The 14,885-nt window shown below is 25.0% G+C and overlaps 2 protein-coding genes across 3 annotated transcripts; one reads left to right on the plus strand and one right to left on the minus strand.

The window, feature by feature from the left end:
* Window positions 1-109: 109 nt before the first annotated feature.
* LOC112594503 (endoribonuclease Dcr-1) lies at window positions 110-10,953 on the plus strand. Of its 2 annotated transcripts, XM_025339314.1 has the most exons (22): window positions 774-1,050; window positions 1,115-1,238; window positions 1,418-1,632; window positions 1,697-1,838; window positions 1,910-2,038; window positions 2,496-3,368; window positions 3,436-3,569; window positions 3,657-3,888; window positions 3,977-4,128; window positions 4,688-4,829; window positions 5,387-5,623; window positions 5,695-5,874; window positions 5,970-6,183; window positions 6,245-6,417; window positions 6,474-6,658; window positions 6,715-6,968; window positions 7,030-8,394; window positions 8,452-8,769; window positions 8,834-9,054; window positions 9,443-9,608; window positions 10,069-10,144; window positions 10,715-10,953. In XM_025339314.1, exons 3-22 carry the CDS (start codon window positions 1,457-1,459, stop codon window positions 10,869-10,871), a joined length of 5,526 nt encoding a protein of 1,841 aa, XP_025195099.1. In that variant the 5' UTR covers window positions 774-1,050; window positions 1,115-1,238; window positions 1,418-1,456; the 3' UTR covers window positions 10,872-10,953. The 2 variants fall into 2 exon arrangements, with proteins under 2 accessions (XP_025195100.1, XP_025195099.1); XM_025339315.1 differs by lacking the exons at window positions 774-1,050; window positions 1,115-1,238 and adding an exon at window positions 110-226.
* A 1,958-nt stretch (window positions 10,954-12,911) lies between these two features.
* LOC112594330 (UDP-N-acetylhexosamine pyrophosphorylase) lies at window positions 12,912-14,808 on the minus strand. Its single transcript, XM_025339061.1, has one exon. The coding sequence runs from the start codon at window positions 14,545-14,547 to the stop codon at window positions 13,075-13,077; it is 1,473 nt and encodes a 490-aa protein (XP_025194846.1). The 5' UTR covers window positions 14,548-14,808; the 3' UTR covers window positions 12,912-13,074.
* Window positions 14,809-14,885: the final 77 nt, after the last annotated feature.

A 14,885-nucleotide genomic window follows, 5' to 3' on the forward strand; every position in this document is an offset into this window, starting at 1 on the left:
TTCCCGCCAAAATATATTGATTACTATTGTACCTTGTGATTGGTACTTGATTATACTATATTTCGTTATCGTATGATTTTATCTAAATAAATGAAGTGCAAAACGCTGTCTACAAAACATCAAAACACTAAACAGAGACATCTTATGTAAGACGCGATCTCGATTCGTCGACTCCTATAGTCCTATGAAGTTTAGTGTCTACTGTCTACACACGGTCTTTACAAAAGTACGACACCACTTCAAATTGCATTGTATTTAATTTTTAGAATTTAATGTCTTTTAAATAATAACAAATGAATAACTAGTATTAATAATATGTAAAATGATCTTAATTTAGTTTAAATTTTGAAGTTAATAATATTTATTTGTATTCAGGAGAGATTTTATTCGTCAGTGGCAATTTGTAGGTATAATAGTTTGTTATTTTAGCAAAAAAGAGCTAATAAATTGTTATTTTGATAAAATATAATTGCTGTTTGTTATTATATAAATATGTAAATATACATACTTTAAGTATCTATAACTTATAAGTATTGTATGGAAGTAGGTATGTGTATTTATATAGTCTTATAGATGTGCTAATATTAATTGTTATAAAATAATTTTATGATGGAATCAGTACTTTTCAAAAAAATTTATAATTAATTGATATACTAAAAATATTTGTGAAATCAAAAATTTCCAATTCTCTTATTATTAAGTAATATTATTATTATTTATAAGAGAATTTAATTTTATCTAAGTACAAGCTTGGCTAAAAATAAAGAGCTCAAAATATGTACAAAATTTTTTTTTTTATTGATTCATAAATATCAAATGTTTGTGCCTAATTGCAGGGAGTTTGGAGTGATTAAACCATAATACAATGCTATCTGGTAAATTAGTTGATTTTAAATTGCTGTTACTTAAAAACAAACTATAACCATTAATTACTCGAGTTATATTCATAACTTGTTGAAATAAATATTTTAAAATAGAAAATAGAAAATGAAGATCTAAATAAGATATAGTTATGACACAAAAATAATGTTACACTGGTATTTATTAATGGTAATATAAATAATAATAAATTATTTTAGTAGAAAAAACAAAAAATAACAAAATCATTTATTAGGGAGTGTCTAGCTTGACAATTAATAGAATTAAAGAGAAATTTGAAAGAAAACAAAAGGATCAAAAGTTAGGAGATTATTTTTGTTCAAAAGAAATATACCTAATGGTCAAGCAAGCAGATGAAGGTAAAAAGCATGCTTAAATCTTAAAGGAGAAAAGAGGGAAATCAACCGGATATGCTGTAGGTTACAGAGAGTTTCTTCAAAATTGATCTGATCATGTTCATGAAAAATGATAACTAAACTAGATGTTTTACATATTTTTTATTCAAGGTATTAAGTATTTAATTTTGTTATTCTTTTAGGAAATTATTTCTGTCAGGATTAATTATTAAATTAATTTAATGGCATTAACATTTGGTGATAATATACATACTAGAACTTTCACTCCTCAAGAATATCTAGTTGAAGTTCTAAATTCAGCTAAAAATAAAAATGTAATTATTTCATTAGGAGGTATAACCAATAAAGTATTTGTTATTTTGAATCTCATTCGAGAACTTGCTTTTAAAATTCACAGGTAAGTCAACAAAATTAAAAATTTGTAATAAAAATTAAATGATATATGTGTTAATTTTCTTTAGGAAATTTGAAAAAAGAAAATGGACTTTACTAATTTTAGAAGAAACAGAAATTGATCAATATATGTTTTCTATCAGGCATTTGACTGATTTAAAACCGTTATTGATTAAATCAGTCAACCATTTGGATTTTAATAACTATGAAGTTAGTATTATATTTATTTCCTACAATTTTTTTTTAATATTTCAATATTTTTATTTGGGTTTTTCTTTTAGATAATTGTTACTACTGAAAGTCAATGCTTAGAAATGTTTGAAAATAAATACTTAGACTTCGACCAGTTGAACTTAGCTATATTCAATAATTGTCATAAAATTATTATGAAAAATAGTATTTATTTTAAGGTATTTTTCATACATTTTAAATTTTATTAATTATTTTGAATACATTAAAAATTAGTAACATATAATAAATATTTTTTATTAACAGGTTTTATTACTAAGAGACATAGGTGTGTTTTCATGTAGTTAGTAATAACTATTAAGTATGACTACTATTTCTTTGACCATGTTATTTTGGTAAAACTTAGAATTTATAAAAATAAATATGATGAAAAGTAATATATAATGTATAATTAAGTATTTAACATGTATTGGTAAAATTAAAAAAAAAAATGTATGTTTGTATTTTATTTTGATATTTACATTAAAAAAAGTTTTAGGTATAGGTTATTTATTGTCTAACTAATAAGCCATCTATGGTGATCTGTAGTGTGTAGGAGACTAAGAAATGTTTTTAAACAGAGGTTTTACTTTAAAATTATATAAAAATAATATTTCCTTATAATTTTTTATTTTTTAGATTTGTAATTTTATCAAGGTGAATAGCGAATGTAGAATCTTAGGGATTGTTCATCCATTATTTGAATTAGATTGTGATCCATTCTTCATTGAAGAACAATTGAAATTTATATCAAATAAATTGTTTTCATCTATCGAGACTGCCAGTGATATTGTTTCTATATTGCGCCATTGTTGTAAACCTAAAGAAGTTTTTATTGAATGTGCTGTTCAAACGGAAGATGCTATCAATATTAAGATAAAATCTATGGTACAAAGTTTAACTGAATTTTTAAATAATCATAACTATGAGCCTGCTATCATTTATGGAGACGATGAAGAAATTGGTGAAGAATTAAAACAAATACCCAACCCTAGAAATGAACCCTTACAAATGATAGCTGATTTTTTGGATGTTTTAAAAACAATGGGTCCATATTGTGCAGATAAAGCTGCCTTGACACTTCTATATATGGTAGAAAAATTAAAAGTTAAAACTCCATATGAAAGACACTATGTTTTGCTGTGCATTGTTTCTACATTATTGATTCAAATAAGAGCAACATTTGATGATATTTTCTATAATTATAGTAATATCGATAAAGTTCTTAAATTTAGTTCTCCTCGTGTATTACGAATTATTAATACTCTCAAACAATTTAAACCAAAATCTTTTAAAGCAGATAATACTAATGTTGAAATGTGTAATGATCAAAAAGAAAAAAAAGATAGAACCACCAAATCTAAATCAGTAAGACGTAATTGGAAATTAGCTAGGAGATATGGAACTCATAGAAAACTAGGACGATCAAGAGATCAATATGAAGAAACGATTTGTGCAATAATTCTTGTTAATAACAAAATGACAGCTTCTATTTTGTATTATTTATTTTTAGTGAGTATTTATATTTTATCAATAACATTTATTTATAATTTTTATAATAATTTTTTGTCATATTTAGGATTTGAAAAACAGCAATAAAGAAGATTTTGGTTGGATCCAACCTCAATACACAGTAGATAAAGAAGCAAACCCAACAACTGAACCTAAAGAATTTGAAATTGAACATAAAAAGCAAGAAGAAACTTTAAAAAGGTATCATTGAATAATTTTTAAACAAAAAAATCATTTTTTATTCTATTGTATCTGATTAATGATTCAACATAATAATGATTGTTTCAGGTTTCGGCAAAGAGAATGTAATGTACTTATTGGAACTAAAGTATTAGAAGCAGGAATTGATTTACCTCGATGTAATTTAGTAATTAATTATAATATACCACTTTCTTATAAATCCTACTTAAGGTCAAAAAGTAGGGCAAAAACATTAGATGCTCATTATGTTTTAATGTTTGATGAGAATTCTACTTCAAATATATTATCTTGTTTTAAACTTTATAAGGACATTAATAAGGTAAAAATTGATTTTAAATGATATATCTACATAAGTATATTATTTTATCATAATATAATTTACACAATTTTGAATTATTTTCTACTAGATGTTATTAAGTCATTGTACTTTAAAAGATATCAATATGGAAAAAGAAATCTATGCTGATAGGTATAATTTGTGTGTTACACCATTTAAACCAGGCCAAACTGAAGATTCTGCGTATGTGGATATGTCGTCAGCAATTGGCCTTGTAAACAGGTAATAATTAATTATATTGTTTATAATATTGTATTTATTTACTGAATTTTTAATATGTAATACAACTTATAAATATGTTTTGCTGTTATAAATACCTTATAGATCAACTCAAATTAAATTTAATGACTGTAGATTTGGAATATATTATATTTCTTAAAATATCTACAAATATATTAATATATATATTGCATTACCTATAAAATGTATATACTTATATAAAATAATAATTCATTCATAACAGATTTATCTTTTAAATACTTTAAAAACACCTTAGCTGCATGAATTGTTTTTGGTTTTACTTTAAAAATTACTTATTATACTAGTGCAATCGAAATTATAAAATTGCTTTTTTTACAAGAATCTAAACACTATCAATCACAAAATTAATATATTTTTATTTTAAATACCTTTTAAATACTTTAAGAAACATTCTATGAATTCATTAATTTCAAGGAGGGGTATTTTAAATAAATTACAATTATTATTTATGTTATGTATGTTAATACTCTTGAAATAGTTAAATGTAATACTTGTGTTTATAATATATTTATTATTTTAGGTATTGTGCAAAACTACCTAGTGATACTTTTACCAAATTATCTCCAATTTGGAAGATACAATCAGTATTATATGAGAATCAACCAATGTTTGTCTGTAGCATTCGACTTCCAATTAATTCACCAATTAAACATGATATATATGTAAGTATTAATGTGTTAGTTATGTATTTCAGAGAACTGGGCTTTTTGAGTGTTTGAGAAAGTTTAAAAAACTTGTTAAAAGTATTGGTATGATGATGGACTTTAATTGAAGCATGTACATCAACTTAAATAATATTGTCATTTTATAGCTTTTAAGTTGACTTTTGATATATTTAATGTTAAAGAAAAATTATTTTATAGTTATTAATTTTTTTTTTAAGTGTATTACTTTTATTAATTAATGACTAAAGTAGATTAAAGTATGAATTTTGTACTCGAATAGTTTATCAGTTAGCCATACCACCAGTGCAAAGGCAATGATAGTTATTTTATAGCTAGGTTAATGATTAATGGTATATTAATCGTATAAATGGTAACATTTAGTTGTTTGTACATTTTGATTGTTAAATCATAAGTATTAATTTTATGTTATACAACACTTTTTGGTGAATTATTAACTAAGATTGATTTAAGCTAATATTTTCATTACTAATTGATGTAATAAAACTATTATAGTATCATTTTATTTAATATATATTTTTTCTTTTTTTTGATAGGGTCATCCAATGCCATGTGAAATTTTAGCAAAAAGAATAGCTGCTTTAGAAGTATGTAGACAACTACATTCTCAAGGTGAACTAGATGATACCCTTCAACCTATTACAAAAGAATCATTCCATGCTTTATTCAATGCTGATGAAGTACTGCCAGATGCTGAAGATTCTTTAATACCTTGGGACACTGAAGAGCCTAGACCGGGAACAAATAAACGCCGCCAATACTATTATAAAAGAGTATAACTAATATTTTGAATATTTAATTTTGTCTTAAAATAATTTCTAAACAATTATAAAATTGCTGTTAGATTGCTGAAGCACTAAATGATTGTAGACCAGTTGAAGGCAAGTCTTGTCATTTGTATGCTATATTATTAAATATGAATTGCCCTGTGCCAGAAGAACAAAATACTAGAGGTCGAAGAATTCATCCACCTGAAGAATCTATTCATGGGTTTGGTATACTTACAACAAAACATATTCCAAGTGTAAGTAAATATTTATAAACAAAACTATAATATAAATTTATATAAATATTAAATTGTATTATAAGTTATAATTTGAAAATCAAATTACTATTTAGATTCCACCATTTCCCATTTATACTCGATGTGGTGAAGTATATGTGAGCCTAAAGTTAATTAAAACAAATATGCTTTTAACACAACATCAATTGGATAACATAGCCATGTTTTTAAATTATACATTCACCAATGTATTACGTTTGCAGAAATGCCATGTGGCATTTGATCCAACTACTACTCACAATTGTTATTATATTGTGCCAACTCTTAGAGGTTGTAAAAATCAAACTGTTTTTGGTGATAAAATACATAAAATGCGTTTGATATATTATAGATGCAAGTGAATCAATAGATATTGATTGGAATTTCCTTGATAATATGCATAAATGTAAAGATAATAAACTAAGTATTATAACTAATGAAGATAGAATAAATTTTCAACCCAATATCGAAGTACTAAAAGATGCTGTTGTCACACCTTGGTACAGAAATCAAGAACAACCCCAGGTATTACCAAACAAATATAAATAATTTTACATTCATTGTCTTATTTTTCTTTTTAGTATTTTTATGTAGCAGAGATTTGTACACATCTAAATCCAAAATCACCATTCCCAGGGTCTATAGAAAATTATAAAACATTTGAAGATTACTATAATCTTAAATATAATTTAAAAATCCAAAATCTTGAACAACCTCTTTTAGATGTGGACCATACTTCAGCAAGACTTAATTTTCTTACACCAAGGTTTGTTAGTATACATAAAACATTAAATCTTTTTTTTATATTGTCAACGTTTTCAGATACATGAATCGTAAAGGTGTAATTTTACCTACAAGCAGTGATGCAACTAAAAGAGCTAAACGAGATAATTTAAGTCAAAAACAAATTCTTGTTCCAGAACTTTGTAATGTACATTTATTTCCAGCATCAATGTGGCGTAAAGCTGTTTCTTTACCATGTATATTATATCGCATTAATGCTCTATTGTTAGCTGATGAAATTCGTACTATTGTTGCCAAGGATATATCTTTAGGATTGCTTAATTTAAGTTTCGGTATAAAAATATAAAAATAATAAATATTTCTTCTATACTGATTATTTTTTAAATTTCATAGATCACAGTTGGGAGCCTTTAGATTTTGGTTGGACCATGAAAGATGTATTAATAAAAAGAAAAGAACAAAAAGAAAATAATGTAATAAAAATTGCTGAACCAGTTGAAATTGTTAAAAAATTTGCAGCTGAAGAAATAAGTGAAGAAAAGATAGATAAATCAGATGACCCCAATTGGATGGATATAGGAACATGGTCTAATGACATGGCCGACTTTGCTATGAATGCAATTGATAATACAGCAAAAGTAAGGTATTCATCTCCAACTAGTTGGATGGTTCAAAGTGATAATGAATCAAGCACATTCAGTGATATTGATTCAGATGATGAAATTCAAGTTGATGGATTACATTCTAATGGTCTACGCATAGAATTTAAAAATACATTTTTAGCTGAAGCTGTTGATGAAAATGATTCTAAAATAAATAAATTTTTTTTTTTCAAGAACAATGAAACTTCTTCTTCTTGGATTTTGAATGATAATAGTCACTCTATTGCTAAATATAATAATTCTAATCCAATAGATAAAAAAATGAAACATTTTTTTTATGAAAAAGATGATGAAATTATTATAAATCGAGAAGTAAAAAGTAGTACCAATATTGATAGCTCATCTTTATTAAAATTACCATGGGAATTAAATTCAAACACTGGTTATGGACTACCAGACTTCAGTATCTTATCGAATAACACTTTATTTGTACCTAAAGAAGAAAAATGTACTAAAAATCAAATCCAAATAAACAATAAAACAATAGATAATATCAATAAAGTTCATAATACACATAATGAAACATTTAATTTTGACTATCAGCCAGATTTAAACAATCATCCAGGACCAAGTCCTAGTGTTTTACTTCAAGCATTAACTATGTCAAATGCAAATGATGGAATTAATTTAGAACGCTTGGAAACAATCGGAGATTCGTTTTTAAAATATGCCATCACTGCTTATTTATACTGTACTCATGATAATGTTCACGAAGGAAAACTGAGTCATCTTAGATCAAAACAGGTCAGCAATTTGAATTTGTATCGTCTAGGTAAATTAAAAATGTTTGGCGAACGTATGATATCAACAAAATTTGAACCTCATGATAATTGGCTACCACCTTGTTATTTTGTCCCGCATAAATTAGAAAAAGCTCTTATTAATGCTAGTATACCAACTTCATTGTGGAATAAGATAACACTTCCCACATTTAAAGATCCTACAGATAAAGAAATTGAAGAAGTTATTCAACAGTTCAAAGTTGGCTTCTCAAATGAGGACTTAGAAAATACTCCTTTGTTTGTGCCTTACAACCTTGTTACTCAACATAGTATTCCCGATAAAAGTATTGCTGACTGCGTAGAAGCTTTAATTGGTATTGTAAATTTAATTATTAATCAATAATTTTTTCCTAAAATATATTTCTTTTTAGGTGCTTATTTGATATCTTGTGGAGCTCGTGGAGCATTATTATTCATGTCTTGGCTAGGAATAAGAGTATTACCTACGCTAGACAATTCAAAATTAGGTTACCTAAAACCACCATCTTCTCCACTTCTACGTTATGTTCACAATCCTGAAGGTGAATTAGAAAAGTTAATGGATGGTTTTGAATCTTTTGAACAGCATTTAGGATACCATTTTCAAGATCGTAGTTATCTATTACAAGCGATGACTCATGCTTCTTATCATCCCAATCGCTTAACTGATTGTTACCAACGATTGGAATTCCTGGGTGATGCAGTTTTAGGTAAATAAATAAAAATATCTAATGTTTATAATTCTAAATTTAATTTAAAATTTATTTAATTTAGATTATTTAATTACACGACATTTGTATGAAGACAAAAGACAACATTCACCTGGTGCATTAACAGATCTTCGTTCAGCACTAGTCAATAATACAATTTTTGCATCCTTGGCTGTTAGAAATGGTTTTCATAAGTATTTCAAACATCTATCTCCGGGGTTATCTGAAGTTATTTGTAGATTTGTAACAATACAAGAAGAGAATGGTCATACTATTGATGAGGAGGTATTTAATTATTTTTCATATTTATTTAATGTATAGATTTTTAATTCTTAATTCTTATTTTTTTTTTTTAATTTTTATTTATTGGTAAAGTTGTGCTTCTTATATATAATTGATAGAATATGACATTTTGAAGAAATTATTTGAAATTAGAACTACATGGAATTATTTAAATACTATTTGCAGTTTAATTATTTAGACTATAACATTTGTATATAAATATAATGTTGTTGATATTATATTCAATCGATTTCAAATATGTTTTGTAATTGCAATAATTTGTCATTGTTCTTAAAGAATTTATGCTGAAGAATTGATTAGATTTTGATGTGGAGTTTCCAACAACCTTATACATTTATTATATAATTTCTAAACCTTAAACATTTTTTAGTTTTATTTCTTGGGAGAAGATGATTGTGAAGAAGTTGAAGATGTTGAAGTTCCAAAAGCCCTTGGTGATGTTTTTGAATCGGTTGCAGGAGCAATTTATTTGGATAGTAATATGTCATTAGATACAGTATGGAAAGTTTATCATAAAATAATGGAAAATGAAATGGGTAAGATTACTATAAGATATTTATAGTACCTCAATAATTTAAGTATTTATTTCAAAAACATATATTTGTTTAAAACAATTTAAATGTCTTAGTATTTTTAAATAATTTGTGTAAACAACATTAGCATAGGTGTAAAAAAAAAAATTAGAACTATAAAGTATTCCAAAAAGTTTATTAAATAATACAAATTAAATCTTTAAATTTTATAAAATTAATTCCTTAGTTATTATATCAAATTTGTTAAAAAATTTAATTTGTGATATCATGACATACAAACATGCACTTTAAATAAGTCTCAAGTAATAAATACCTATTAAAGTATTTACTATCTATCATTTAAACAGTTTTAAATGTTTTAGTTTTGAAATCAATTACTATTATAATAACTAATAACTAGTTACTATTTTTTTTTTTTATATTATAATATATTTTTACTATTTGGAACATATTTATGTTATAGAGCAATTTAGTAAAAATGTACCAAAATCACCTATCAGAGAACTTCTAGAATTAGAACCAGAAACTGCTAAATTTAGGTGAGTAACATTTAAAAAATATGAAAAGATTGTCTATTGGTAGGAACAAGTAATAAATTTGTTGTGTATAATATACATATTATTTTGTCTCATTTGGGCCGTTTGTTATAATCATATTATTTATGGATGATTGAAACTTGGGTCAACTTGTTATATTTTTTTAATGGAATTTAGTTTTGTTAGTATTATGCATAAACAATTCTTATTTTGTCTACTCGTTTATACAGTTTCATTTTTTTAGTATTAATGTTAAACAGCATGCGTTAGATTCTGTCATATTTAGTTAAAATTTACTTTTAAAAAACCTATTTTTGCTATTAAATAGTTATAATTTTATTTAAACTTGGAAGTATTGATATAATGGAATAATTATTATTGTTACTTCTTTGTAATTTAGAATTAAACAATGTTATACCTAAAAATATTTTGGAGATGCAGATGATACTAAATTGTGCCATAAAAAGTTTCTGTCTCTAGTAGAGTACATGGATATAAATTTTTACTTAGAAAATGTGTTTTTAAAATATTGAATGTTATAAAAGTTTATTCATTTTTTTCTATTATTTTTAGTAAACCTGAAAAATTGGCAGATGGTCGACGAGTCAGAGTTATAGTTGAAATATTTGGCAAAGGAGAATTTAAAGGTATTGGTCGCAATTATAGAATTGCTAAATGTACAGCTGCTAAATGTGCTTTAAAGCATTTAAAAAAAAAGATAAAGAAATAGATTATAGTCTATATTATACAGTATTAATTGGAAACAAGTATGTTAAGTGAGTCTGTCAAGTATGAAATTTATTTTGGAATTAATTAAGTTACTATTTAAATTATTTATTTAATTTAAAATACTTAAATGTTTATTCAATTAAAGTATTATATTTGTTTTATAAAAATATAAAACTAATGAATGTATTGATTTTACAATGATGCTTTATTATTTTTTTCCTTAAAGAAACTTTCTAGTAAAAAAAAAAGCGTTTTGATCATTAACTTTGATAATACTTTCTAGAAGCAAATTGGAACTATATTGATAGTATTTTTGTAAGGTTAAACTAGAAAAATCTTATTATTTTGGAAATAATAAAAATGATATATAAGCTAATTAAAATTTCAATATTATTATTAAAATAATTGTTTTTTAACCTCTGTTACCGAAAAGTTACACAATATTTGATTTTTCAATCTTATTCTGTAAATTGAAAAAACTTTTTTCATTAGCAATATCATAAAAATTTAATGAAGTATACATGTTAACCAAGACTGACTGACTTGTCTTAGCTCAGAACCTTTTTTTTTTTTTTGTATGCTATTTATTGAAATCAAATTTTATATAATTATTATAGTGACTCACTCAATGAATACTATGGAGTGGTTACCAATTTTCATCTATGTTAAAAATGGTATTTAAAATAAAAATTAACCTTTAAATTATAAATTTACTTAAATTGTGTAGTGAAAAGTAGATAATACCTTATTGGTTTTAGGGCTTTGAGGCTTAGTTGCTGTTTAATTGCACAACTTTAACACAAGCTTTAATTATTTTACATTTTTTAAAGGTTTTACATTTTTGCTATGACATTGTCACAGAATAACAATGGTCATATAAGAAAAATATAATAAAACAATTTAAAAAAAGAAAATATACATGATAATTATTTATTAATCAATAGATTTATAATTTTTAAATTTTTTTTACCAACCTTTTAATTTGTACATCAGTAAGTTTGCTGAATTATCAAGAGCTTATTAGTTAATTCTAATACACTACCTTTTTTAGTGTTTAGTTTAAGTACCAACTCTGTTTAGTCGAGTAATTAAATGTAAAATATAAATATTGTAATAATAAAGAAAGAAACAATCATTAGTTATATTAAATTGTCAGGTTTAAATACTGATTTAGGTAGTTAATTTTTTTAATAAAAAAAAAAATTTATAAAATAATTACTAAAACTACATTATGTATATTGTTCATTCTTTGGAATAAATGTTAAAATACTTACACTGTGATAATATAAAAAATAATTTAAATGTAAAACAAGTTTCATATCAAACTTCCAAGGTTTGACATATTATGTAAAATATTTTATATAATTTTATGCTAAATTACCTATTACAATTTAATGAAATGATAAATTTATAAATTGTTTTTACTTTTACTTTTTTTTTTTTAGAGGTAAGTGACAAATAATTTTAAAAATTTACAAAGTTGTAAGTCACGTAGACAATTAAAGTTATGAGAACTAGTTTTCATTTTTGATCGCTCTATATTTAGTACGATTATATACTGTAAGTCTTTAATCAACATTTTATTTAATATAAAATATTTGGTTAATCAGGCAATTTATCAGGTTATTTTAGTAGTTACAAAGGCAGTCATGTAAAAAAAAACAAATATTATTTATTTCAAAATTTAACAAATTGCACTTTCTGTCAGGGTTACAAAATTATATTGTTTATAAGTATAAAATAATGTTATACATGTTATAAAGTAACAATAATCTAGACTAAAGATAAAATATTTATAAAGTAAATAATCATTGAAACTATGAAAATTATTAAGTACAGTGTTATTAATACTAATGTATAACTAGTAAACAATTGTTTTTAATATTAAAATAAAAAAATAAATTGTTTAAAAATATATTAAAAAGTTTGAAATTTAATTATACAAGAAAAGCAATAGAATATAAGTATTTAAAATTTATATCACAATATAATGATAATTATTAATATGAAAACTTATATAACTTTAAACAAATTATAAAATTTATGTGATTTTTGGGTAATAAACTTAAGATAGATATTTGAAAATGTTTTTCAATTATAAATTTAGAAAATTGATACCTGATCTTTAGAATTCATGATAAAATCAATTTAGCTAGGAATATCCACTATGTGGATAGTAAAAAGGTTACGAATAAAACAAAAATTTAATTTACATTAGAAGTTTTATTATTAGATAATTCTTCGATAGATTTTAATTCTAATACGGAATCAAAAATTTTACCATCAACCAATTGTTTAAGATTTTCACCAGCATAAGATAAAAGAGGTGAAATCTCACATTCAATGTTTTCAGTTTTAAATTTTCCTCCAGATTTTTCAACAAATTTTCTGTGAAGTGAAAAGACATCTAAGCGAGCAGTCTTAGGGTTATCTTTTCCATTAGGTACATCTGCATTTTTTAAAGCACTAAATTCTTCATCTCTTTCTACTTCCCAAACAGCAAGACGATTACAAAATTCAAAAACATCAAATATAAATTTCTCCATTTTGATACCATTTGGTTCTTCTGGTTTGCATACAGTGAAATCATCATTCACATAAGGTATTTTTTTTTTAGCAACATGCAATTTTAATTCATTATTATACTTATATGCAACATTGTTTAAAAAATCTGTTGTAAAAAAATGGTTGCAAATATTACCAGCACTAAATGTTAAACGGCCATCAGGATTTCTTTTTTCAGCTGTATTTTCAGTGATTTCACTATACTCAACAACTTGAAATTTTCCATCAACCTCACATACAACACCTAATGGCTCAGAAGGATATGCTTTTTCTACAACTTTAGCTCCACATTCAGCATTTTTTGTTATGCAATACCCAATAAATATTGGATCCGCTACTTTAACTAATATGTTATCTACGCTATGAGCATGGAGGTATTGAACACCTAGTCTTTTAATCTCATCCAGTACATTACGATCACGTAAAGCTTTATATATGCCACCATTACCGTCTGGAGATTTAGAAATTTTATTAATACCTTCCATAATGATTTTTCCATCAAATGTAAATGCTGGCAACATATATTGTTCAAAAAATATAATTTTTTTTTCATCTAAGCCAAAATAGTTATTTTCCTTAAAGTATTTGCGAGTAGGTTCCATAGTGTGTTCACTAGTCATTATAAACCAAGGTAAACCTTTACTGCTTCCAAAATTTTTATTTGCTAGCCTAATCAGACAGCGAATACGTTCTCCTTGTATACGGAATAACGATTTATGAGATGGCAAACCGACGTCATACATACCTTTAGGATAATTAACTCCAAGCCTTGTACCTTGCCCTCCAGCCATTAACAAAACTCCGACTTTACCTTGGGATATCTGCTCAAGTCCAATTTGTTCATACTTAATCAAGAGTTCTTTAGGACTGCGGTTCACAGCACCATAAAGTTCGGCGGGTATAGGATTCATTCTATTATCCAATTTTTGTTGATTGGCATTCATATTTTCTACAGTTTTTTTAAACATTTCAACCACTTCAGGAATGTTTAGTTCACGGATGTCTTCCAACAAAAATTTCTTTTCATTTTCATCAAGTTTGTTCCAAAATTTAATGATGTGTTCTTGATCATATTTTTTAAGTAATGTAATTACAGAATCAAAATTGGACATTATTAACAATAATTGAAACAGTAATGAGAAAACTTTTTATAATATATAATAACAATATACTACCTAGTAAAATTTATAGAATAATCATTAAAAAACTATAGAAAATGTGAAAGTGTATTGTATGTAAAAACTTACATACAACTAAGTACAAGGCAAGTGCCAAGCGCCAACTGCCAAGTGGACAGTGGCCACTCTGGCCACTGTAGTGGCCACTCTGGCCACTGTAGGACACGTTGAGCTTAAATCTTCCACTCTTCACTTTATATAATAATTTTATGGCGGCTAACTGATAAAAATTTAATCAAAGATACTACATCATATGTCAAGGATAATATTAT

The sequence above is a fragment of the Melanaphis sacchari genome, unplaced genomic scaffold (assembly GCF_002803265.2).
Source record: "Melanaphis sacchari strain LSU unplaced genomic scaffold, SCAv2.0 Contig22_pilon_pilon, whole genome shotgun sequence".
NCBI lineage: Eukaryota > Metazoa > Arthropoda > Insecta > Hemiptera > Aphididae > Melanaphis > Melanaphis sacchari.